Source organism: Erinaceus europaeus, chromosome 16 (assembly GCF_950295315.1).
Source record: "Erinaceus europaeus chromosome 16, mEriEur2.1, whole genome shotgun sequence".
In the NCBI taxonomy this organism is placed as follows: domain Eukaryota; kingdom Metazoa; phylum Chordata; class Mammalia; order Eulipotyphla; family Erinaceidae; genus Erinaceus; species Erinaceus europaeus.
This window is the reverse complement of record NC_080177.1, coordinates 80,616,333-80,643,581: the sequence shown is the minus strand read 5'-3', so window position 1 is coordinate 80,643,581 and position 27,249 is coordinate 80,616,333. Positions and strand designations below refer to the sequence as shown.

Genomic DNA, 27,249 nt, shown 5'->3' with positions numbered 1-27,249 from the left:
TGACTTAAAACAGTGACGTCGTTGATATTATTATTAGCTCTCATGTGCTGCTAGTGACAAAACCACCCAGATCCAGCCTCCTCGGGTGTCCGTGTGGAGAGGTGACAATGAGGATCTGCTGCAGGTGTCAGGAGAGCGCTCGCTTAAAGGATGTCTAACGGTGCATCACACTAACCAGCAGTCCTTCTTGTTCAGCCTGGCGCTTCCCCCACTTGTTTTTATTTAATGGTTAGGAAAGAGGGCTAAATCACGCTTTTGCTCTGCAGAGGTGGGCGTCTTAAATTCTTCCATTAACCTGTCTAAACAGTTAAGAAATCACATGTTTATACTTGTTGCAAGAAAAATCAGGAAATAGCAGATCATTCCGAATTGCGCAGAGAGAAAAAACACCCGTGGCTTTCCTACCTCAGACCGCCACTGACGGCCTGTTTCTGGGCTGCTCCCTGCCATCGGTGCTGGGTGGTCAGGGTTGGTCCGGGGCTACAGGGTAGTGGGTGCAGACAGAGGGGCTGGCCCAACATGGGCTCATAGCCTTCCAGCACTGTTGTCTGCTTCCTGTATTTCGGGACAAGCACGTAGCAACACCCCTGGCCCCAGCCCCAGCTGGCTGCCTGTTGATAGACTGTCTCTTGACCTGGCTCCTGCTGATGCTGATCTCCCAGCTTTGTGGTCATTTTTCACATCAGCCTGGTAGTTAGGGATTAGGTCCTTCTTTTTCTGTAAGACCTGACAACGTAGCTCGCACAGTTGAAACTTCTGCGTCTTACCACTACCCCGTCCCCCAGATGCTGCCAGGGAGAAAAACTCTTGGCTAAGGAGAAAACACTACTTCAGGGCCTTTAAAATGTAATTGTCTCCCTTTCTCTTTTTTCTCTGAGTAAGAACTTCCAGTAAAAGTTCAGTGCAGGACCGTCAGGTACTTATCACTGTTGTGAAAGGAAAGAATTGTCTGTACTTCTCTTGCGTCCCCTGCATGCCTTTGCAAGTGGGAATTACTAGAAATCACTAGTGGGGGGGAACCCACTGGGCAGATTGGAAAGATGGAATGTTTAACCCTCACTCCCAGAAACAGCCCAAATGGCTCAGCTGACTGACCTTAGCATTTGGTTTTCATTGAGCCCAGGTCTTGGCTTGAAGATGATGACACCATCTGAGAACGGAAACCTGAGCTGCCCCTGAGTTATGTGTTAGACTTCACTCTTCTCTCATCTAGTCAGTAGTCAGCCCCTACCAGTCCTTTTGTAGATATGTCACCGTCAGCCTGGCCAGACTTAGAATGAAGCTCTGTGTATGTGTTGGCCTTGCCACCCCTTGCCGTCTCTTGCCATCCCTGCCATGGTAGAGGTCCTCTATAAGGAGAGGATCACATGTTCTGGTGCTCCTCACAGCAGACCTCTAGTCCATACTGTGGAGTTGGATTAGATTGTGTTTTGTACTTAACATTCATTGACTATTATCTACTGATACAAAACTGAATTTCTCTACCAATTTTTTTTTTTTTTTTTTTGCTTCCAGGATTATTACTGGGGCTCGGTGCCTGCACTATGAATCCACTGCTCCTGGAGGCCATTTCCCCCCTTTTGTTGCCCTTGTTGTAGCCTTGTTGTGGTTATTATTGTTGTTGTTGATGTCGCTCGTTGTTGCATAGGACAGAGAGAAATGGAGAGAGGAGGGGAAGACAGAGAGGGGGAGAGAAAGACAGACCCCTGCAGACCTGCTTCACCGCCTGGGAAGCGACTGGGGAGCCGGGGCTCGAACCGGGATCTTTATGCCGGTCCTTGCGCTTTGCGCCATGTGCGCTTAACCCACTGCGCTACCGCCCGGCCCCCTTCTCTACCTCTTTTTTGACTGTCAACTGGTTGGGTACTTAATACTTTGTGGAGTAATTAGGCTGCTATGTGAGAAATATTAGGGAACTCATAAAAATTGCCCTTTCCTGTGAGGATTGCAAATGAAAATTTTTCCTGTTCTTTATGAGCTTTGGCCTTCTCCTTATTTTTCCATCTTGTCTGTGCCTCCCCCTCACTCCACTGTCATGCTTATTTTAGTTATCAGCCTGCAGAACTTTCCTCTTTCCTTCTCCATACTTACTCAGCCCTCAAGACTTAAAGACATTTCTTCCCCGCTTTAAGGCTCCCTTTGATGGCCATTTCTGTATTGTTTCCCCCCTTTCTCTCGTCCATAACAAGGAGCTGCTGGCTGTTCCTTATGTGCCGGTTATTCATACCTCATGATCTCGCTCTTTTTGCACCCACATGAAGTGCTGAAATAGATCCTCCTATCTTGCTGCATGCCTTGTTGTGTTTTGTTCCCATACACAACCTTCCCAACTCTGTACTCAGTTTCTGGTGGGCTGGTGCCTGTGTCTTAGGTACTTTCTGAAAGTGACATGTAGAGGACTGGAAGGAAACAGTTATGCATGGGGTGGACTAGGATGATCTTGGAAGAGAACGGTGATCTTTGAGAGAGTGGTTCCAAAGGATTTTGAATGACCTGGATCAGGGCAGGGGGTGATGGACTAAAGACCATCCGGGAATATTAGGGCTCTGGAGATCAAGGCCTAGTGAAAATGGAAAAAGCAGAAGTAATCTTGTCTCCGAGCACTTGTTACATTCTAAGGTTTTTCCAGGTTCAGGTGGAGAAAATGTCTGGGCCAAGATTTGGGGGAATTGTGTGTGTGGTGAATTCTTCCATAAGGCGTGTTTGAGAGGTGCGTAGCCGTAGGGAGGCGTATAGCTTACGGGAATGAACAGTTAGGGGCAGTAGCTAGCAGGCCTGACTGAGGGTTTGGTTTATGTACATTAATTCCTCTGAGATGTTTGGGAATTTGAGTCTATTATGCAAACACTTTTTCTTTCTTTGCTTTGTCACTTGGGGGAAGATGTCATAGACTTATGTTGCATATTTCCCTCTAGTAATAGAATTTTAAATGAAAAGCAGTGTCTTCTGGAACTAGGAGAGAGCTCACCCAGTAGAGAGCCAGGCTTGAGCTCCCAGCACCACGTAAGAGCTCCAGCTACTAATGCGGTTGTGGTATCTCTCCTCCGCACCTCCATCTCAGACTGGAGAGGAGAACAACAAGCAGTGTCACACAGTCACAAAACCTTGGTGTGCCATTAAAAATAAGCAAAACACACTGTCTTCCATTTTCTGTGTCTTCTCAGTGATAGAACCTGAAGACTTAGGTTGCAGTTCCCCCCTGATAATAGAAGGTTAAGTGAAGGGGAAAACAGTGTTTTCCTCTTTGAACTTGGGTAGAATTATAAGCATAGTTCTAACTTCTCCCTCCATTCTTTCATTTCTCAGATGCACCTAGTCCTGTGAAACAGGTTAGTAACATTTGTAATCTGGCATCAATTTAAGCCAACGAGATTCCCAGCAAAACGGTTCCAAACTATAGGGCATATCTGAACTCACTGGGATTCTGGGTATGAAGCAGGGTTGCAAAAACAAAATCAATTAATTGTAGCTTGTAGGAAATGAAAGGCAGCCCAAATACTTGTCTCCTGAATTTCTCTGGAACACCTTTTAGGTCTTGTTTTTTAGGCAGTAGACTGCTGGGGGACAGCTTCATCACTGTTGAAATGGAGGAGTATGACAAGCCAGGAATGACTTCGCAGAATCCCGAGTATTTGCAGAGTGCTGCTCCTTTTGGGGAATAAAGTGCAGGAGCCAGGTTGTCTGGCTTGGAATCGCATTCTCTCCCCATTCTGTCATCAGCTAGTAAATACTGTGGCCTCAGTTTGCCTAAAAGCGTCATCTTTTAAATTTGTTTCAACGTCCGCAGCAGTTTAGTGCTGAAGAAGAAGATGATGATAGGAGACAGTAGCAAGTGTACCGTTGGGGTTATCTAGTTCTTTGTAAGGCTCCCAGAAAGAGAAGTCACTAATTCAATGCACTGTCACCGTATCGAGTAGAGGAAGAAACAGCACTGGATTAGAGCAGAGTTGCCTTCCTAAATGTTACTTCGAGGGGAGGGGCTGGGGTTTTTTTTTTGGGGGGGTGGGAAGGATGGGTGTGCTGCTTCTTCCAAACAAGCTTTTTATAGTAGTGGAAAGCTTCCTCTGGAACTCTCAGCAGGATTCCTTTTCCACACTCTCTTGTATTTACAGCTGTTTTCCCCTAGGGGACCATTCATCTGTTTTCAAAAGCAGAGGAGGAAAACAAGAAATTCTCCCAAACTGTGAGGTTTGGAAATCAGAATTGCATCTGCCTTTCAGGGAAACACCTTTATTTACTTACATATTTATTTTATGCTCAGGATTTCTTCTTATTGATTTAATAATGATCGACAAGACTGTGAGATAAGAGGGGTATAATTCCATACAATTCAACTCCCACCACCAGAGTTCATATCCCCTCCCCTCCACAGGAAGGTTCCATACTCTTTATGCCTCTGGGAGTGTGGACCAGGATCTTCATGGGAGCAGAAGGTGGGAGTTCTGGCTTCTGACACTGCCTCTCCGCTGGGCATGGGTGTTGGCAGGTGGATCAATATCCCCAGCCTGTCTCTGTCTTTCCCCAGTGGGGCAGGGCTCTGGAATGCTCAGGATTTCTACATGCACAATTCCATCACTCCCAGAAGACCTTCTTTTTTTTCTCCTTTCTTCCTTCCTTCTTTCCTTCCTTCCTTCATCTGAGACAGAGGGCTGGAGAGAAGGGAAGACACCATGGCCCCACTCCACCTCCCATAAAGTTTCCCTTTGCATGGTGCTCCCTGTGGTGACTGGGCTTCAAACTTGGGTCTCATGCATAGTAAAGTGTGCACTCTACTGGCTGAGCTATCTCCTGGCTCCAAGGATGGCACCTTCCGAAGGGTTATTTGTGTGGCAGAGAGAAGTCTGACGAGGGTGTGCCTCCCCCTCCCAAAAGCAGACCACCCTACCCACACTCCTCTGCAACTTGCCCCAGTCATTCCCATGTTGAACCAGGTCAAACACGACTTTCCACTCTCTGACAGTACGTTGGTTTTTCTGACAATCCACTTTCTTGCCCTGACTGACCATGTGTAGATTCCTGGACTGATGTGGATTGGGAGCAGCCCTGGTGATTGCCTGTGGGGTATGGGGTCAGAGGCAGCATTTGAGGGCTATGTGAATAAAAAGTTTCTGACAGATAGTTAGAACTTTTTAGGCATTCCAGGTGCTTCAAGCCTTGAAGCCAAGACTCACCAGGCATCTAAAGGAGGTTAGTAAATGGGACAAGACTCGTGCCCCTTAACCTCTTGCTCTCCAATTTTTACCAATTTGCTTGTTGTTGGCATGCATCTTTCTTTCATTATGAGAAGTTGAGAAACACTCCTTTGTGGTTATATAACTGCTTTCTTTTTAGATAATATAGAATCTAACAAGTGCTTTCTTCTACTCTGGTCCACAGTATCACACAGAGTGGCAGGCTGTCGGCCTGAGGGACCTTCACAGAGCAAGTGCCATTGAAAGCAGAGATTGGGGTGGCAGTCCGTCTCTGGCTTCTGTGGAATGCCTGCTTCTCACAGCTAGGTTAATGTGAGCACCTGGAGGTGGGGGGAGGGCTTCCTGGGGAAACAGGTAGGCGAGTCCTAGCTAAGCCTGCTGTCTCGGCAGTAACTCAGACTCACTTCCTGTTTCTGTGTTGCCTGATAACAAGAACCCATCTTTGCCCTAACCCTCCCCACCCCACCCTTACCCCCAAACAGACGACTGCAGCAGCTACGCTTGAGTGCTGTGTGTGCCTGCTGCCTCCTCTCCTGGTTTCCAGTGAACTGCTGTATTCCTGGAGACTGCGTTTCTGGTCGTCCTAGTCAGAGGCCTGGGCACGAGCCACTCCTGGATCCTCATACTGGTAGAGTGCAGTGGAAAGTGCTGGCGTGTCACTCTGCCTGCCCACCCTGTTCACACTCTGACCAAGCAGGACTTGAGGGGACTTGGCTCAGTGAAGACTTGGGGGAGCTGAGTGTCGGTTTATCCACTAAGACTTACGACCATCGGCAAGTCGTGGCCCTTCCGGAGGCCTCGGTCTCCAAGACTTAAAGTAAATTGATCGGAATTTACAAAAGGCTCTCGAATTTCTTTCATTTATTGAAAAACGTTTCTAGACTGATGTGAGAGAGAACAGCCAGAGTGCTGCTCACTCAGTACATGCAGTGTGTGTGAGCGGGCTGGAGGTCTTGGGTGTCAGTCATGAACCTCCTTCCGGTGAAGGTGACCAGGGGAGCAAGGACTGAGGCTGTGCGGTTTGCAGTCCCCTCTTTTCTTTTGCCTCCAGGCTCTGGCCCACGTTGTTCCCTCTCTTTGGCATCCGCCTCCCACTTTGCCCGTCCATTCTGTCTGCCTAACACACCTTGTACAGTCAGTGTCAGCTGAGCCTGCTCCGTGCTGCCTTACTGCCCTGCCATATCCCCATCTGTTTGTTTCCTTCTTCTTCCTGACCCTACCCTGAGCTTCCTGCGGGCAGTTTGTCTGCTGTCGCCATTGTATCACCCTGATGGCTGGTGAGTTGCCTGGTTTATGTGCACACGGTCCATGGCTGTGGAAACAGGTTTGCCCCGATCCCCACAACATCTTGGCATTCTTTCTTCTTTTTTTATAAGGTCTTTAAAAATATGTTTCATATTACATAGGCAGAAAGAGTGGAGAGAGATGGAGAGAGAAGTGTCTAAGGCATGCCAGCCCCACGCTCTGCTAGGTGAGCTAGCTCGCAGAAACCACCAGGGCATCTTTCCAGTGACTTGTGCGTGGGCACAAGAGAATTTTAGGTGACGCTGATTGTTGCTTTGTTTTGAAGGTTATTATGGCGAAGCATTAGGCCCCGCCCTCGAGACACTCAGGGTATTGCTTGGGATGGGTCTGGACCTTGTCCTGCTCCTCCCCAGCTCCAACCCTAGAGGAGGGACAGATGTTACCTGTAGGTCGTTGTCTCTGCCGGCTGCCTGGGGCTGGGCTGTCGGCTGCTCACGGCTGTGAGTGGGATGGAGTGAGCAGCTGCGTCCTCCTCAGGGCCCTGACTCCTAGGTGGGCTCTGCTTCCACACCCTGTCCTCTGTCCCAGTCCTGTCTTACACGCTTGCTTTTGCTCCAGCTGCTGACCCCCACCGTCCTTGTGGCATTTGCTTATTGAGTGTTTTGCCTCTTTGCCCAGCTCTCAAGAATTCTTAGGTGATATAAGATGGCAAAGAAGAAGAAGAAGGAAGGAAGGAAGGAAGGAAGGCAGGAAGGAAGGAAAGAGACTTTCAAATGAAACTTTGGACCCTGGTTGGTGTCTGTTTCGATGCAGTCTAGCTGCTAGTCACATTTGCGTGCTCTGCACTCTGTGCTCTGGGTGAGCTGCTTGGGTCTTGATTTTGCTCGTCGTCATGCACACGCCCTCCTCACGGACACATGGAACGTATATTCGTAATAGAGATCCTGACCTGAGTGGCCGCTCCCTCTGGCATTTACATTACGTTCAGGTCTGCTGCTTGATTATTCTACGACTTAGGTCTTTTCTGCTTCTTTACACGTCTGTTATTTTTTTATTGGAGACTAGACATTTATATTGCTCTGTGCTGGGAATTTCCGCATTCTTGTAAGTAGTTGGAGACTTTGTCCTCAGAAGCAAATGGTTAACTTGGAATGAGTTTGATTCTTTGCAGACTTGCTTTTTTTTAAGCCTAATCAGGGCAGGTTCAGAGACCTTTGTTAGGGAGTCGAGCGGTAGCACAGCGGGTTAAGCACACGTGGCGCAAAGCACAAGGACCGGCGTAAGGATCCGGGTTCGAGCCCCCGGCTCCCCACCCGCAGGGGGGTTGCTTCACAAGCAGTGAAACAGGTCTGCAAGTGTCTGTCTTTCTCTGCTCCTCTCTGTCTTCCCCTCCTCTCTCCATTTCTCTCTGTGCTATCCAACGACGACATCAACAACAACAATAATAATAATAACCACAACAGCGATAAAAACAACAAGGGCAACAAAAGGGGGAAAAACAGCCTCCAGGAGCAGTGAATTTGTGGTGCAGGCACCAAGCCCCAGCAATAACCCTGGAGGCAAAAAAAAAAAAAAAAAAGCAGCAGCAGCAGCAGCCGCCTTGGGTGATGCCACACTGAGACAAAGCCCTTGTGAAAATTCCTCCAGTGCCCTGTGTAGTAGAAGCTTTTCTGGCTGGCAAGAACATGAATTATTTATGAATTCTGGGGGTTGTATCATCTACTTCTCTGCGTTAGTCCTTCCCAAACTGTCCAGGTTACCTTACACACATGCACAGATCAGTACTTAGTCAAACTCAGGAAGACAGACCCCTTTGCTATTTCTGGAACTTTTCCTCTCTGCACTTCTTTAAATTATCCGGTCTTGCCCATTCTAGTCGCTCTGGCTTCTCCGGATTTCCAGCCTTATCTCCTCAGTGAGATGGCCGAGCTCTCTCAGGTTCCTTCTTCCTGTCCCGTTGACTGGGAGCGCTAATAGTAGAGCTTACTGCATTTCTTGGCCTTTTCTCAGAGGTCACTACTCTGCTCTGTCTAGGGTCAAGTATCTAAAAGCCCGTATTCCATATATTTCACTTGACTGTCTCGTTGCTTAAGGAAAGAGTGAATCTGGTCCTTGTTATTCTGTCATCACCAGAGGGAGAAATCTCTCAAACCATCACTTAAGACCAGTTTTTAAAGTGGTTATCTTTTTGCTTCCGAGTTCACTTGCTGAAGAATGGGAATCCATTCAGATATTCATTTGAACATTTTTATTTATTTTCTATATAGAGTAAGAAAATGAGATAGAGGTAGGAGGGGGAAGAGAGAGAGAGACCTGCAGCCCTGTTTGACCACTCATGAAGCTTGCCCCCCGCAGGTAGGGCCAGAGGGTCTGAACCAGCGTGTTGGGCAGCGTTATGTGTGTGCTTGGCCGGCTGCACGACCGCTTCCCCCGTCAGGTATTTTGTTGTTCTTGTTGAGCGTTTAACCAGGTTCAAGCCATGTTGTTTTCTCAGAATTTACTGAGTATACACGGTGCCGAGAAGTAGCTTGCCTCCGTGTCAAGCTATGTAAATGATAAAATCTCGTGACTTTGGCAGCATCCTTGTGCCGCACTTTCTAGTCTAAGCCTGCTTGTCTGCTTCATCACGATTCTGGCAGATACATGCACGTATGTGTGTCCTTTAAGCCTCCTTCATGCACCTCCTGCTCATAGTCCCGTTTAATCTCGGCGACTGACTGAATTAATACACAGTTGAGCAAATAGCAGGTGTGTTCAGCTGCCTACCCATGAGTTAGACCAGGTGGTAGAGTAGAGGGGCATTACTTACAGGCAATGATACATCCATCTTACTTAGTTTTAGTCTGTTCCAGACACTTTACTAAACTCTTCAAAATATGTTTGAACTCTTTAGGTCATTATACCTACATTAATAGGTGCTGTTGTCTCAAGTTGATTAAGTGGCAAAATCAGAAACGCAAACAAAAAAGCAGTATACCGCTGTAAGAGGCAACAGAACCAGAATTTCACTTCCCATTATACACAACTCTAAAGCCATATAGATTGCTCTATAAATACCTCTCATAGAGTTTTTTATTTTTATTTATTTATTTTACTTTATGTCCTTCCTTACTGCCCTTACAGATGAGGAATGGGCTTGATCCCAGGTCCTTGCACATTGTAAGAGGTACACTTTACTGACTGCAGCTGCCTGGTCTCCATCTTTTACTTTGTGCCTCGTATTGTAGTTACTTGTATGTGTGCCTGTCTCCTGGGTAGTCTGTAAATTCTTTAAGGGCTTGTGCTTTTCCCCACCATTAGCACTTGGGGAATCTAGCTGAGGTAGACATGTGTGTTGAATCTAGCTGAGGTAGACATGTGTGTTGAATCTAGCTGAGGTAGACGTGTGTTGAAGTTAATAGTTGTTCAAGAATATGTGTGTTCATTCAGTCTAGGTGCCGTGGCTTGAGAGAAATATCCAGTTCTCACATTAATTTATGCTGTTTCTTTTTCATCTGCTGTGTTGATCATAATCCCTCTTAACAATTTCTAGCATGTTAGGTGAACATCATACCTTTGCATGCACTTTTATTAATTTTGAGATTAAATCTGAGGCTCTTTGGAAACTTAGGCACTGTCCCTTGTTAATTAATCAGATTCTTTTTCCATGCTGGCCCTCATTCTGAGCCTACCTTGTATAAAGTATGATTGAGGTATAACTGGAGCATGCGGGCCTTGTCAGGGAGGGTATCTGTACAGCTAATTACAGGGTGCTCTAAGGGCATGGATGGGTAGGAACAGGAGCTGGAACTAATAAAGGGGAACAAGAGTGGACAAGTTCCCGATTCTCCTTCTCCCTCTTACAGTTCAACTTTGCTTACAGCAAATTAGTGTCATTTGTGAGGAAGAGAACAGAAAGTCATGGTATAGTTGTAAATGAGACATCTTGGAACTTATAGAGCAGAGTGAACATTTGGAGTGAGCCTACTTGCAAGAGTCAGTAGACAGAGGTGCAGAATCTGTTCCTTGAATCTTGAACCTGAACCTCAGGAGAAAATGGTTGGTGAGCAGAAAGAAAGGAGATAGCAGAAGCCAGGCCCATATTCTTGGAGAAAGCTCTGCCACTGGGTTGACTGTTCGCACTCACATTCTGCAGAAGAGGTTTTAAGGGCAGAGGTGTCGAGGCCGAGCACATTTTGTTGTTGAACAGCAGATGTTTCTTTAATATCCATTGCCATCTTCTCCCTAGCTTTGCTCAGCCACAGTATGTGGGGTATCAGTACAGAAGAACTTCCACGGAGAGATTTCGGCACTGTGTGCACAGCTCAGGAAGCCATAACTGAAACCCTGGGGTTAACCGGGAAGGGACAGCTTTATAACACATATACCACCTCCATCTCCCAGTCTTTTTCAACCCCCTAGCAGCCCTCCACACACACAGTACCCTTGCCTTCATTGTGTCTTCTCTCTCTTTTTGGATTCATTTTAGACCTGGGCTGTAGGTGCGTTTACCATCTGCTATGGGCTCGATGCTAGGACTAGACAAGAGTTTTCCACTGGGGAGAGTGAAACACTCCCTCGTACTCACTGGTGGACTTACTGACTCTGTCCTAGTGCTTCTAACAGAAATACTGAAGGTCAGTTTGTCACAGTGGCGCTTTGCCAAGTTTATCTTCCTCTCTGCTCAGTCCCTTTAAAAAGGAGAGAGAACGTAGCTTTTTAAAAGAATCATATTTGAAGCCAGAAAAGCTCTTTAAGTAATCATCATCTAATATTTTCAGATGATGATGACAATGATAGTGATAGATGTTAAGAATTTTACTATCATTTCGATAATTCACTAAGTTGCAGGCAGTGAGCTATTTTTAGTGCTACCTTATAAGCACAAGTAAGGAAACTGAGATCCAGAACCACTGGATAACTGTACTGGGGTTAAAAAAAAACAAAAAAAAACAGACATTAAGATGACTGTTACACAGAGATGAAGATGTTGTTGGGTTCACGCTTTCCACAAGTAGAATCTAAGCCTCCTGACCTTGAGCTCTGAGAATACTTTTTTTTTATTTGACAGGAAAATTTTTGTCTCATTTCTTCCTCGACACCTCTTAATTTCAATAGAATTGATTGAAATAGAGGAAAGAGTGGCTTATGGTTGGAGTTTTTGGTAATTTTTCTTGTTTATTTTTAAATAGGCAGTTTTCCCAGACTAACTGGGAATGTAACAGGAGGCCTGAGAACCAGGAAGTGGCACAGACCTGTTTATACCATCCCACTTGGGGGCCTCTGCAAAGCAGTCCACAGAACTGCATCAGCCAGTTCCCTTAGGTTTGCTTTATTGAACCTGGGTATGGCGTCTTGTGTACAGCCAAGTACTTGTAAAAAGCAAAATCTAGGGTGTCGGGCGGTAGCGCAGCGGGTTAAGTGCACGTGGCATGAAGCGCAAGGACTGGAGTAAGGATACTGGTTCAAGCCCCCGGCTCCCCACCTGCAGGGGAGTCGCTTCACAGGTGGTGAAGCAGGTCTGCAGGTGTCTGTCTTTCTCTCTCCCGCTCACTGTCTTCCCCTCCTCTCTCCATTTCTCTCTGTCCTATCCAACAACAATAACTACAACAACAACAACAAAAAAGGGACAACAAAAGGGAAAATAAATAATATAAAAAATTAAAAATAAAGCAAAATCTAGCACCTATACATTCAGTTGCATGAAAATATAAGGACAGATACTTACTTCTTGTTGCCAGGTAGCAGCATTCAGTGGATCTCAGCAGATAAAATCATCACTATTTCTCTCTCTCTCTCTGCCTTCCTTTTGGTGACATGTTCTTCATCTTGTCTCTTTATAACTTAACACTAAGTATGTTTCCTGTCCTGAGAGTTGATTAAATAGGAACGCGATCCTCACTCTAGTCAGAAGGATTTGTTCCTGTCTCCTCCCCACTCTTACAGCACTTTGAAAAAAACTGTTTATTGGGCCTCTAGAGCGACTTCCCAGTAAGATATAGATAAACATGTAATTCCACTCACGTAGATTTGTGAGTGAACTATATCCCATTTCATCTCCGATCACCTAAGCCTTGCATTAAGATAGCCAGTAAATATTTGCCGAGCTGTAGTGTAGTTACCACAAACATAGGACCCAAAGAAGTCAGATTTTGCCAATCAGCTCTCCAGACTTATTGACCAACTGGGTACTGAAGCCCTGTTCACTCAGCTCTGACAGGAACCAAGCAAAGGAGTTGATAACGTATAAGATATATCTCTGGGGTCTAGCCACCAATCACAGCTGCTTCTGCCAAGCATCTGCGTTGTTACCTGGCCAGTTTTCTACATTTATTGGAATTTCCCCTCCTGTTTTATATTTGTTGTTACTTCGTCACCCTGTATTTCCTATACAGGTCATATGTTTTGGCTTAGTTCTTCTCCCTAACATGAGCTCGGAAATGTTGAGTACCTGGGACACAGGAAGAAGCAGAGTTGATGTTTCTGCGGGCATTACTACCCGCAGTCAGAGCAGCGAGCGCTTAACTGTGAGGGGCCTGGTGGGGATGTGATCGGTTGCCCCACTTTTGGCTCAGGTAGATGTTTTTGTGCAAGAAGGTCAGACTCCAGAGCGTGCTTGGTCGCATGCCTCACACGCACAGAGCAAGTGCTCTCCCATTTTATCTCCTAGTCATGCCTCACCTCACCCTGAGGTCTTGTGATGAACTCAGAAGGATCTGCCACGTTTGCAACTTTTATCCCAGGAGAGATGTAACTAAACTTGATCTTCTGTGTGGAAAAAAGTTGCAGGGAACTCTTTGTGGTGCTAAATCAAGAGGAAGAGTTTTAAGGCTCTTGGGTTCCATTGTGTGTCTTTGTATCATGCGTGTACTCTGCACATAAACATGTTCTTCCATTCTGGAGCTTAGTACCCAGGCTGGAAGAGCTGCATTTCCCCTGAACACAAGTACTGCTTTCTATAGTACACAGTTACTTTATTTGGGGAGAAGAGAGTGTTACTTTTAAAACTTATTTTTAAAGGTTCATGGCTGAGGACCTTGGAGATTCACTTGTTTGACTTACCGACTGTTCTTGCTTGCTTTTCTTTTTTAGTAGAGGGTGAAACATAGAGAGACAACCCACAAGTCTGCTTCATAGCCCGCGAAGCTTCCCTCCTGCCTGTCGGACTGAGGCTGACTTGGATCCCGTCCTTGTGCATGATCAAACGTGCACTCTACTGGGCAAACCACCACCCACCCACCTCTGTTGCTGAATTAACTTTCGTGTTTTGAGTCTAGTCTTGGGGTATATGTTTTCTGTTGTTGGTTCTCCCCCCCCTTCCCTCAAGGCATATATTTTCAACCCCGCTGAAACTGTGCCCTTTGGGAGTCCAGTGGAGGGGGCAGGAAGCCCGTTAGAGCAGGAAGGGCCTCCGCCAATACTTACTTGAGTGCTTGCAGTGCCAGACACTGTCCTGTGCTTTCCCGATTTATCTGATTTCTACCTCATGAAAACCCTTTGAAGTGGGTATTGTTTATCCAGTTTACGGGTGGGATACTGGAGGGGGGGAACCTTTCTCTAGATGTTATCAGCTGCTCTAGGTAATATCTAAGCAGACCAAAGTTTCTGGGCTTATCTCTCAGAATCTTTCCATGATCCAGCTTCTTGAGAGATACAATTGGACGTTGCCCATTGGCCTGGTGAGGAAGCAGAGGCATTGGGAGGCAAAAGTAGCTTGTCCTAGTTCAGCTGGCCAGCCATCGGTGAAGCTGTGCCTTCTTCTGGTTTCTGTGCATCTTGAGTCTGTCTTCTTTTGTTTCCTCCTATCTTCTCATATTTTTCTTCTTTCTCTCTTGCTGTCCCCCCTCCCAGTTCTGCACTTCTGCAGTTCTGCAGTGTGTGTGTGTGTGTGTGTGTGTGTGTGTGTGTGTGTGTGTGTGTGTGTGTGTGGTTTTTTGTTTAGCCATTTGTTATTTTTGGAAAATACTTTGGGAACACTGTGTACAGATGGTCTATACAAACGTGCTGGTGGATTGAGCTCTCAGTGGGAGAGTGAAGTCCTCTGAGTCGGCCGAAATGCAGAGGGAGACAGGCGTTAGGATAGGTCTCGAGGTGTAAGGGGAAAGGACTTACTCAGAACAGAGAAGATGATGGGCCTAATGTTTCTTCTTTCCACTCAGAACTTTTGTTGATTGATATTTTCAGAGGAAATAGCTTCTGGGCCCCACCTATTCCCTAGAAAACACTTCAGATTCCTTAGAACTGGAGGGTGTTTGAGGATCACGGGAGCCGAGAAGGAAAATAGATGACTTGACTGATGCATAACCACCACTGGAGACTCCTGTGCGTTCATGTCCAGAAAAGGAACGTTAGAAGGGGGTAAAGGGAAGCCTTGGGAGTGTGTCTGCTGTTCCTCATGTCTGAAGCCTGAGAACTAGAGCAGAGGAACGCGACAGCCGGAGCCTGTGTGTGAGAGGTCTCGGGAGCTGACCGCTGGGGAGCAGCGGTGCTATATTCAGAAAGACTTTGCTACCCACCTGCCCTGCTTCAGCTTATGTGCTCATGAGGAAAGCTGAGTTCTGTTTTTGTGATTTGTAGGAGGTGGGTTTTAATAAGAGTTTGGTATTTGCGTATTTGGGGCTGTAGAGCTAGAGATTAAAATGAAATGAAGTAGCACTCTGCTTTCCAGGACCTCAAGGTCCAGTAGCAGAAGCTGTGTGTGTGGAAGCACTCCAGAGGTTAGCAGTGCAAGGCAGAGACTAGTGACGGGGAAGGAAGCATGTGTCCACACAGGGAACGTAGTAAATGAAGGTGTTAAGATATCTTGTGATATTATGGCCTGGCCATTTCAAAGTGGGTGGGAGTGAAGAGAGGAAATATTGAAGGGTTTAATAAAAAGTAAGGGAGGGAAGGTTTCCCTGTGATACTTAACTTCTCTTACTACACATCTCTGAGGATCTTTGCACTTCAAAGAGAACTTTTTACCTCTACACTTCGAGATGTATTTAACTTGTCAAATTCAGTCCACATTTCTTGAATTAGTGTCTTCCTCATCTCTTAGCAATATAGGTTGGTTAGTATTTTTATGCAAAGGAAGAAATTCTCATTCTGTACTCTGCCACCACCATAGCCTTCCCAAGACATGTCTGAGGCAAGAAAAATGTTAGTTTTACCTACCCATCACCTTCTCCTAAGAGGAGAGGTAGGTCATGTCTTAGGACTCAATCTCTCCTAAAAACTACCGTTAACGTAGGCTGGTTTCACAAAACTTTAGAGAAACCTTCTCAGCACATGAGGACCAAGCTTGACCAAGTCAGCTTTTGCCCACACAAGGGCGAGCTCAGGAGAGCACAGTGACCTGCCCCTTCAGGATGGTCACAATTCGTCTGCAAGGACCCCAAGCGACCACGCTGAAGATCTCCATGCTAGGTGGGATGTCAAGGCGGAAGGCTGTTCCTGATGCTTCCTGTTGGCCTCACCTCCTTGCGCATTGCAACGTGTGCTCTCAACCAGGTGTGCCACCACCTGGCCCCTTGGCCTCACCTCCTCCTGCTGCCTCCCTAGACTGAGCCAGTTTGGAAAAAGATGCCCAGGACATCTTTAATCTTAGCAAGGTCTTTGATTGACAAAAGCATCTATGACGACAAAAAAGCAAGTAAACTCTGTGGACTCTTGTTACAGATTGTCCATGACATCAGAAATCTACCCTGCTTGTCAGCATTGTTTTTATGAGCCATTTCTCAGATTTTCCTCAGCTGGCTTGGCTTCTGGCTAAGACTGTTAATAAAACAACCTGAATCAGGACCGGGCAGTAGCACACCAGGTTGAGCGCACATAGTGTGAAGCACAAGGACAGTTGCAAGGATCCCGGTTCGAGCCCCCAGCTCCCCACCTGCAGGGGGAGTCATTTTACAAGCAATGAAACAGGTCTGCAGGTATCTTTCTCTCCTCCTCTCTGTCTTCCCCTCCTCTCTCCGTTTCTCTCTGTCCTATCCAACAACAACAATGGAAAAAATACGGCTTTCAGAAGCAGTGGATTCAGAGTACAAGCACTGAGCCCCAGCAGTAACCCTGGAGGCAAAAAAAAAAAAAAAAAAAAAAAATCTTGAATCTTTCCATTTCCCAGAGTCACCTCTCATATTTTGTCCCTTTTGAGCCTCACTAGACTCGTGAGATGTTTAAGCAAGTAGTGGTCCTTTTGCAGATAAGGAAATAGAGATGAGCTTAGTTCCTTCCCCAGAGTCTAAACCATGGCTTAATAAAGATAGTATTCCTCCTCTTACTGTGGTCATGATATCCCATTGAACAAAGCAGTCGCACAGTATTTGCTGTTCTGGGTAGACAGAGACAGAAAAGGCCCACTGCCTTTGAGGGGATAACTGGTTCATGGGGGTGTCTCATTAAGTACTTGTTTCAAGGAAAAGAAAATCAGAAGGGTGAATGTAGGTTTTTCTTTTTCCCTATGACTCCTGCTCATCTGTGTTCTGAAGGGAAAAGCTAGAGCTGTATGGTACGTCTTTTAAAAATGTGTACACACAGTGGTCCGGGAGGTGGCGCAGTGGTTAAGGCACTAGACTCTCAAGCGTGAGGTCCTGGGTTCGATCCCCAGCAGCACAGAGTGATGGCTGGCTCTTTCTCTCCTCCTATCTTTCTCATGAATAAATAAATACTTTTTTAAGAAATTGGTCTTCATGTGCTGATTTTGGAAGTCATCCCATTCTAGGGTAGTCTAAGCTATCTGGTTGTTTTTTCACCAGAGCACTACTCAGCTCTGGTTTATTGTGATTGAACCTGGGGCTTGGGAGCCTCAGGCACGTGAGTCTGTTTGCATAACCATTATGCTGTCTACCCGCACCCTGCCTGGTTCTTTGTAAATGACTGCAAGGTATATTTGTTAGGGTGCATGCCAACTCAGTGAGTTCCTCTTCAGTCTCTTGCCATTCTAATGTGGTGAGTGTCCTCTGTGTATGTCATTGCACACATACAATATGAGGACACATTCTAGACGTAGAATTGAGAGGTGAGAGAACACATGTAGTTGAGGGGCAGATATTGTCAAGTTGTACTCCAGAGAGTTCCCATTGACTGTAACATATGAAATTTACTACTTGGCCACCCCCTCACCGCCGGCATCTTCTAAACTTCCAGCTTGATCTTCGTAGATGAATCTGTAACTTCCCTGTTTACAGCCCTTCGCTTGGTTTTTAGGGTAAAGTTTAAAGTCCTTAGTTTAGCCTACTCTTAACTCTGTTCTCTGCCAACAGTGCTGTGCTCCTATTGTTCTGACCCTCCTGAATCTAGCATCTCCTTTAAACTTTAGGTACAGCCTCTAGCAAGTCAGCTTACTCTGTCACCTCTTCTAAGTAGCCTTCCCTGATTACCACCTCTCGTGCACATAATAGCACTTAGTCACCACACACCCTGACTCGACCTCAGTTAGTCACAACTGAAAGACTTGTTGTGCACGTGCTGTTTGATGACACAAGCAGGTGTCGTCCCCAATGATCCACTGACTTCTGGCTCAAGGAGCAGTGACTGCCTGGTAGGTCGTTCGTGGGTACGTCCTTTAATGTTTTTCAGACCTCATGTTGGTGCCTGTCAAACACAGAGATGGAGCCTGGTGAGCTCCAGTATGCTCGAGGCCAAGTCTTTCTAATAACGTAACAGTGGGGCTGAGGGGCTCAGCTGGCAGAGCAGGCAGATCGCTACCCTGGGTGCAAGCCCTCACCACCGCCTGGCAGCATTGCTGTAGTCTCGTCCTCCTCTCCCTGTTTGTTTCCCTCATATGCTTTTAAAAAAATAAAAAACTCCACAATAACCCCAATGACAAAAAAAAATTTTTTTTTCATAATAGCAGAATAGCCAGTGTTTACTGAGGACATACCAAATGCCAGACACTGTATCACTTTGTCTGATCCTCCTTACGTCAGCCCGCCAAAGGTATCATGACTGTCGTCTCCTTTTTACAGATAAGGAAGCTGAGGCTAAAAGAAGTTGTATAATTTGCCACAAAAATCAGAACAGAGGAAGCAGATTTGAAATCTGGCATCCAGACTACCTTCCTCAGCCACAGAAAAAAGGCATACACTCACACAGCCTTGTGCACTGTGCGGGGTCACTCAGACTCCACTGGTACATCTTTCCATGAGCCATTCCTGTGAGCAGTGTAGAGACTCAAGATGGGGGCCTGGGTAAAAGCTGCAGGCTGAAGACTTAAGCCCATGACAGTTCCTGGGGGGGGGGGGGGGGTCTGAGGACCCACCGGCTAACTCTGCTTTTGAATCCCTGAATCGTGCTCCTTGCTAGTTGCAGCAGTTCTGTTCGGAAGGGGAGCACAGACCTAAGTCAAGGCTTTCCAATGGGTGTTAAAGGCAAGTCTGGGGGAGCATTTTGAGGATTGTAGGTGCCAGGTTCTATTATTTAGGTACATAAAGCCTTGCTAAGATGAAATGACCAGGAATTGTTTGAAGATAGCTAGAAAGTAGGGTAAGTAAGATCACATTCTCTACCAAGCTGGCTGCTTCCCTTAAGGCATGTTGAAAAAAAAAAAAAAAAACTTTTACAGGTCTTCACCCTTGGATGAATATGTACATTTTTAACTGTGACGCATTTCTACCCTTCTGGAGTCTCTGGACTGCGTGGTAGGGCTAGTTAACAATGACACTTCTTCCTCTCCCCACTTCTTGTCGGGAACAGACTGGTGTGGCCTCTGGGCTCATGGTATTGGGGTTGCGCCTTGATTAATTAGTCCATTTCTGAGATTCTTGGCTGGGTATGAGTCAGCTCTGCAGGGCTCATCCAGACTCTGAGTGGTTATCAGACCAGACCCCCCCATCCCCACCCCCCAGCCTCTTCCTTGACGCTTGCTGCTGCATTCCTTCTCTGTGCAGTGTATTTTTCTCCCTTTTAAGACACCTGCTCTCTTGCTTGTCTCCCTCCCCTCCCCCTCTTCTTGGCTTGGTTGAACTTGCTCCCAGTCCCAAGTAGCAGAAACGAAGCCTGGCTGGGGCTTGTAGCAGCTCTGTGCCAGCAGCTGCCCCCTCCTGCTGGGGCCTCTGGAGGCAGGCGAGCTGCTCTGAGAGCTGTGCCTGGCAGACCCCAGACCCATCTCCCGGTGAGGGGCTCTCTCCTCCTGGTCCTGTCGCTGGAATCCGGCTTTCTAAAGTTGACAGCAGCCTGCTGTAGAGCTTGGCGCTTTTCCCAAGTGGGAGTTGAAAAGCCACCTGTGTGCTCTGACTCAGTTGCTAGCTTTCTTTCAGCCTGGTGTGTGGCCGTGGCCTCCTTATCAGAGTTCTCGCTAATGTGTGGGTCAAGTTTTCACTTTAAATTGTTTTTTTCATTCTTTGTAGGTGAGTCTACCCTTGACAGACTTCAGGATTCCTCCTTCTGGTTTAAAAGGATTTTTTTTTATTTTTAAAATAACCTGGACGGATAAAAGATGTGCCATGGCGGGATAACACCAAAGAGCATCTCAGCATCTGCTGCGGCTTCTGTGGGACATGGATTCTTCTTCCCACTGGTGATCTTTAGCGCTCTTCTTGGAGACAGCCTTGCCTCAGGTGAGTCCTGACCTGTCGGCTGGCGTGCCATGTCCCATCCCCACGGTTGTGGGGCAGAGGGCAGTGAGGTGGGGATAGGCACCAAGAGACCTCAGGAACAGCTGTAAGAGGGGAGTCCCGGAGACTGCTGGTGGAGACATTATGGCCCCTCTTCCGCTAACAATATGCCGGAGTGAGGTGTAGGATCTAGAGTGTCGTGTACAAGTAAAGACGCAAGAACGAGACGGCTGGATTCAGAGCCCCGTCCTTCTGCCCGCCACCTCTGAGAGTCTCCTTGTTTCTGTGAGCCTCAGCCCTCAGCTGCAGTGTAGGATAGTAACAGCGCCTGCCTCGCGGGGCACTTGTGATGACTGATTGGGATTAGCACAAGAGGTCATTGTCAGGTCCCTGTTTTCCTGGGCTTTTTCTCAGAATAAGCACAGAGATAAAGTATTATAATTTAGGAAGCAGCACCCAGTGGCTGACACCGCAGACTTGGTGATCTTGGACAAGTCACTGAACCGTTCTGTTACTTAGTGAAGTGGTTGATGAGGATAAGCGCCACCTCCCAGAGTCTTTACTTGTTTGACTCTATGAACTTCCTGACTGAAGACTGAACCGGAGAAGCCCTCAAACATGGTAGAAATGCAGCTGCGAGAGCACCTTTGGGATTTAGGTGGTCTCGAAGACCCTTGTAGTTTTTCTCCATGTGGTGTTCAAGACCTGTTAGCCTTCTTCTTCATAGACTTGTGGACTCTGCTCTGGAATCTCCCTCGATCTCTGAGTAGCTGGAAGGGTCCCAGTCAGCTGTGTTTGAACTCACAAGTAATGAGGCCCGTACAGAGCTTCACCAGAGATTTGTACGTGGTAGTTTTCTGTGGACAGGGACGCAGGGAAAGGAAGCTCCGTTGTATTCTGGTTGCAAACTTGAGCACGAGGGCATTGTGTTTGCAGCGGGCAGACTCTCTGTAGCTCAGCCACATCTCGGTCATCCTTTCCGACCAGCTTCTGCAGCCCACTTAACTAACATGCACAAGTCATCATGCAGCCTTATCTAATGTTTGTGGTTGTTTTGTTTTTTTTTTCTGAATTTTTGGGAGAAACAAGTTTTGATGTTGGTTGTTGTTCTGTCACAGCTTTCCCCACCAACCACATACCTCTTTCTCTTCTGCCTCTTCTGACACGTAATTCAAACCTTTCTCATAAGCCTAACTTGCTTATGGCACAACCAAGAGGACCACTAGTGGCTGCCCCCCCCCCCCCCCAGGAAAGCAAGATTGAACTATAAAGACAAAACTGAAGCAGGGCCAGCCGGCTGAGTTTTTTGGTTTTTTTGGTTTTGGTTTTGTTTTGTTTTTGTTTTTGTTTTGGCTTTGGGGTTTGTTGTTGTTATTGTTGTTGTTGTTGTTTGTTTTTTAATCTTATTTTATTTTTATTATTAATATTATTATTTTGGATAGGACAGAGAGAAATTGAGAGGTGAGAGGTAGAGAGGGCAGAGAAAGACAGACACCTGCAGACCTGCTTGTGTCTGTCTTCACTGCTTGTGAAGCGACTCCCCTGCAGGTGGGGAGCCAGGGACTGGAACTGGGATCCTTGCGTGGTGCTTGTGCTTCAGAATATGTGAACTTAACTCGGTGCACCGCCGCCCCGCCCCTTCTATTCCCGGGAGAGACTGAGAGAGAAACAGCACAAGTGAGAACACAGAGCCATCCTTGGTGCCCCATTTGTTCCGCCTTTGTTGCTCCTGTGTAGTGTGGAGAGTAATCCCTGGATTCCAAGCATGCACGGCAGGGGCTTTTTGCAGCGACTAAGCCACATCCCTGGTTCCTTTTGCAGCTAATTATAGGACAGGACCAGCTTATCACTTGACATTAATAGTGTCTGTACCTTTACCTGCACTAATTTCATTAAGTTGTCCCTCCTACCACCACTCTTCTTTTAAGGCCTCTGCTTCGGCTTCCTCCCATCCTCACACCTTCTCAACTTTCCATTTGGTATCTTAAATAAGTTGTCAGGGACTGATGGGCCCAGACTGACTGCATAGAAGGTCATTCTCCAGTGGAAAAATGTTTGTGTATGGTGTGGGCTTAGACCAGGGTGAGAGAGCTGGCTCTGTTGTTTTCTTTTCCTCCCCCACCTGCAGAGAATCCTCCCTCCTCTGCCTCCCAGGCCTTTTCTACTTAGTGTGACACCTGTGTGTGTGTGCTGGGAAGATGGCACAGCAGTAGCTCATGGGACAGCATGCAGAAGGTTCCAGATCTGCCCCAGGCCCCACCATATGTCAGGACTGCGCATATGGTCCAGGTAAAAATAAAGCTTGTATATGCTTACAGGCACCACTGCATTGATCTAGAGCTCCAAGTCCGCCAGGGCTTTCCTTTCCCTCTGAAGTGGCTTCTCGAAGGAAGCACACCCGTATGGCTCCACCTGCCATGAATAGCATGCTAGGCAAGCTTCTCAGGAAACCAAGACTCTCTGATACTACGAAGTTGAAGAAAGGTAGTTCGTTTCAGCTGAGGGCCCCTCTTCTTGCATTTCTTACTTTCTCCTGTAGTTGGCCTGAAGACATGTTACAGAGTCGTGTAAAAATGAAGTGCTTGTAAAATACACAGGCTCATTTCCCAGTGGTTTCTTGTAGACCTTGACTATGCTTCTGTGTACATACACATTCACCACTGAAAATCCTGCTACACTTAGTTAAGTGGGTGCCCTCCGGGGACCAGTTTGTCTGCACAGTGTCCCCTAGCTCTAGTCATAGTTTTCTCAGTCTTAGCGGGGAGGGGGAAAAAAAGGATCACTAATGAAGAGGCACTTGCAATTCTGGGCACACATCATGTTTGGGGTTCAATTTTTTCCATCATGGCTTCTCTTATCTGCAGCTGGTGATTGAATTATAAAGGAGATGGTATGAGGCAACACACTGGATCCAGCTTCCCTCTCAGTCACTCCCTTAGCAGAGATGGGAAGAATATTGAAGGTTTTCTGTTTAGGAATAGCAAGAGGAAGCAGAGCTCATTTTTCACAGGAGGGCACAACGTGGGCGTGGGGGGGTCAGAAATAAAAGCCTATCCACATACTGCCTTAACGGGCCTTTTTGCTTGGGCTAGAGAGGAGCTAGGATCCTAGCTGTAGCAGCCTCTTGCAAATCTTTCCGCCCCTTCCCATTCCCTGTGATCTTAAGACACTTGCCATTTGATCTTGGGCAAATCGTTTGACCTCTTTGTGGCTCCTATAAAACAGAAACAAGATCCTTAAGAATGTTAGACCAGTATTGTGTAGACTAATAAAAGTGATCGGAGGGCACTGGGCATATAAGATGAGGAGTGTAATTTCCAAATAACAACAACAGAGTTGGCATGTCACCTACCATTGAGTCATCTGGGCAGGAGACTTAATACAGATGACAGCTTTTGCTGTCTTTAAAAAACAAAGCTGGGGGTCGGGCGGTAGCACAGCGGGTTAAGCACACGTGGCGCAAAGTGCAGGGACCGGCGTAAGGATCCTGGTTCAAGCCCCTGGTTCCCCACCTGCAGGGGAGTCGCTTCACAGGCAGTGAAGCAGGTCTGCAGGTGTCTGTCTTTCTCTCCCCCTGTCTTCCCCTCCTCTCTCCATTTCTCTCTGTCCTGTCCAATAACGAACAACATCAACAATGGCACTATAATAACCACAACGAGGCTACAACAAAGGCAACAAAAAGGGGGGGAAATGGCCTCCAGGAGCGGTGGATTCATGGTGCAGGCACCGAGCCCAGCAATCACCCTGGAGGAAAAGGAAAAAAAAAAAAACAAAGCTGAGACTGCAGGCTTACTTTTTGGAGGTAAGGGATTAGGAGGAGGGTCAGGCATTACTAACTGAGGAAAGCGTGTCTACCTCAGGGACTCCCTCTGCCTTCCAGAATGCTCATAGCTTCATGGCTGAATAGGATCACAGTCTCAACCTAAGTGACCCACTAACACATAAAAAAAAGTGTTTTATTTTCAAATGTACTGACTTAATGAGAGAACAAGAGCATCCCTTTCATAGACCCGGTGCTGGGAGTAGAGCACAAGGTAAAAAGGCATGGAAGTTAATGTTCACAGAAGATGGAGAACGTTAAGAACCAGGTGCTCAGGGGACAGCATGACTTGGGCCCTTAACACGGCTCTGGCAGAGAGCTGTTGAGAGGCCGCAGCCCTTACTCACCACAACATCTCAGAGGAGACCTGGAGACAGAAGTGACACACTGAGCTGAGAGGAAACGGTTGGCAGGAAACTGATGCATGCATACTGACACTGCTTATGTGTTAGCCTTTGTGACCATCCCATTTCAGACTTATGTAAACTAGATTGTTATGTCACCATTTTCTAGCCAAGACGGAGAGGAAGCAGATAACTTGCCAGAGACAGATACCCACGCATGGTTAAGCTGCTGGGACCTGAGTGTGCTGAGAACCACACTTATCTGTGCTGAGGGGCAGGCCTCTCAGACCCGATGCTCGTGCTACCCTATTAAAGGCAGTCAAGTCAGCCTCCAGAAGATTATTCTGACAGAGGAAAAGAAAAGATCACAGTTTGGGTTTTTCCCCCCTGGATAAAGGATGCAGGAGTCATCTGTGGGCTGCCAGGTTTCTCTCTGGCTGTCTCTTTGCTTCTCTAGAATGTTAGTTCCCAGTTTAGGCACAAGATTTGCCAAGATGGTTCTATTCTTGGGAAGGAACAATGGAAACCATAGCAAATTGTTTGCTAAGTAAGTGTGTAGCTCCCAAAACATCCGCAGAACATCTTCCTCTCAGCTGCAGACCCTGCTGGCAAAGTGATGTAATCCCTCTGTGGTGTAATTACCTGTAACTATAAAAAGACTCGGGGATTGTGGTAGGAGGCTCAGATGGGTCATAGGGCTTGTTACATCCTGGTGCCATGAAAAGACATTGAGAAATTACACTCTAAAGGCTAATTGCTTTGTCTTGTTTAGTACGCTTAAGAACACATGGTTGAGCCCTGCCCTGTAACTTTGTAACAAAAGGAAATCACAAGCCCACCAAACTGAACACTTAGCTGACTTGCACATGTGTTACAGATTGTACTGCTGCACAGAGGTGCCTACTACCCTTATCTACCTGGAAAGTTTGAAGGTTATCCCTCCTACCTGCTGAGCAGTTTTTGGAAACGGGAGTTATAGCATGCTAATAAAAAAAGAAAAACTAGTTAGTATCCAGGGGCTTTAATTATTATAGGGAGGTTCACAGGTGAACTCTGCATCGCCTCAAGAGATTCCTTTCATCTGTGTCACTCAGGATCCTAACTGGCTCTCCCATCCCAGGTGAAATGTGCTAATGAGCCCGCCTGTTCGCATCGTGACCAGATCGGGAGTCACCTTAGCCAGTGTCATGTTTGGACCTAAGACCCGGAGGGACAGTAGTGTTTACAGACAACCTGTGAGCGGTGTGCTGTAAGTGCTGATGGTGCCAGCTGCTGTCCTCTCCTACACTGGTTCACCTACATCAGGCTGAGCCAGCTCAACACACGAAGTCTGAATTTACCAGAAGACTAGATTAAGATTATAAGCGTTTATTATAAAGGATTACCTCTAGGATTTTTTTTTGTCCACATAGTTTTGTTAAGTGGGATAGAATTCAGTTCACAAATACTTTGGAGTTATAGATATCACCTACAGAGTGATGGAGCTGTAAGGACTTCCACAGAGGTTTCTGGTTTGGCTCAGTTCAGTGTAATGTCTGTCATTAGACTCCAAGTCTTTGTCTTATTTTGTTAGAGAGGCAGCATGATTTAAGAGCGTGGAATCTGGAGTCCGATTGCCGACATTTGATACTGCCCATATTTCTAGCTGCCTCTTGTTTCTTGGCTAATTGTCCTGACCTCACATTTCCCTAGGTTAGGCATGATAACAGCACCTCCTTGATGCTTGCAGGGGTTAAATGAGATAGTGTGTATAAATACTTAGGATACTGCTTGACATACAAAAAAAAAAAAGTAAATCCCAGGTTAGAAGATTAGAGTTTAAAAATATGATACAGTTTACATTCCTGAGTCTATAACTAATTAGTTCAGAGAGTCAGGGTAGAAGGACTTCCTTATTTATTTTTTATTAAATTTTGTCTGATTCAATTTGGTACCTACTGAATCAAATTAGATCCCTGCTTTCAGAAGTGTATTCATAAACCTCAGATACCACATATTGGTATCCCACAGATGGAGACAAGTAGAGAAGAGTGATGTTGGGGCCACCTGGTTGAGCCAAGCACATGTCACAATGTGCAAGGACCTGGGTTCAAGCCCCCAGTCCCATCTGCAGGGGGAAGCTTCACAAGCAGTGAACCCGTGCTACAGGTATCGCTCTCTTTCCCTTTCTCTCAATTTCTGTTGCTCTCTATCCAATAAATAATAAATAAATAAAATGTTGAAAAAAGAGCAATGTTGGTGCCAAGGAGTTGGTGAGGTAATCTCACAAGAAACTATTTCCTCATCCTGTTGTCACTTCAGAGCTGGGGTTCCTCATAGCTGCTATTTACAGACCAGTTTGGAGTAATTTTACAAATCATAGAAAAGGAAAAACACCCAGGGTTTGTTCTTTTAAAGATACCATTTCTTTTCTTTCCTAAGCACCATGACTGAGTGATTACATCTTAAAAGATTCCCAAATATATTAGGTAGAATTCGTAGTTAAAACAGGAAACTTTATTTTCTATCCTTTTGGAGATCCTTTTGTCTCCTATTTATCTTAGCTATTTGTAACAGAATTTCTTCTTTCCAGCACCATTTTTCACCTACACTAGTTTGCTTCCCTAGAGACAAGTATGTTTGCCTTGTTCAACATCTTTGATTCGGTAACCTTGCTGGTAGCCAGATCTTATAAGTAAAACTCTTTGATCATTTAGGACTTAAGGCAAACAGCTCACCTACAGCCTGCCTACTTTGGAGCCTGGGCACCTTTCCTTCTGCCTCAGAGAGCGGGCTCAGAGCAGTGCAGGCCTGGTAATATAAGCAAGAAGAGTGGAACAAAGAGCTCAGAAATGACGGCACATTATCTCCAGGATTTATTTTTGGCCAGTTTTTTTTGTTGTTGTTGTTTTATTTTGTCTATTTTGTTTTAATTCACAAAAGTATTTTGTGTGGTTTAGGTGTTTCAACCCAGGAAGTATGTTTCAACAAGTTATGACCAAGTACATGGCAGGGTTTAAAAAAAAAAAAAAAAGGCTGTAGTCTCTGTTAATGTAAGTAACAAGCAGCGGCTTATCACGTCCAAAGGACTAGCCATTGCTCTCCACATGGAGGAGACACACGGATGGGAGAGGGCAGGGCAGGGCAGGGCAGGG

General features: G+C 46.3%; 1 protein-coding gene across 1 annotated transcript in view; it reads left to right on the top strand.

Moving 5' to 3' along the window:
- The window catches only part of SUSD6 (sushi domain containing 6), an 88,004-nt gene that overhangs the window by 24,977 nt on the left and 35,778 nt on the right, over positions 1 to 27,249 (top strand). The window contains exon 2 of the mRNA XM_060175560.1: positions 19,745 to 19,954. Within this exon, the coding sequence (XP_060031543.1) occupies positions 19,834 to 19,954 (121 nt within the window). The 5' untranslated portion in view covers positions 19,745 to 19,833. The remainder of the gene's footprint in view (positions 1 to 19,744; positions 19,955 to 27,249) is intronic.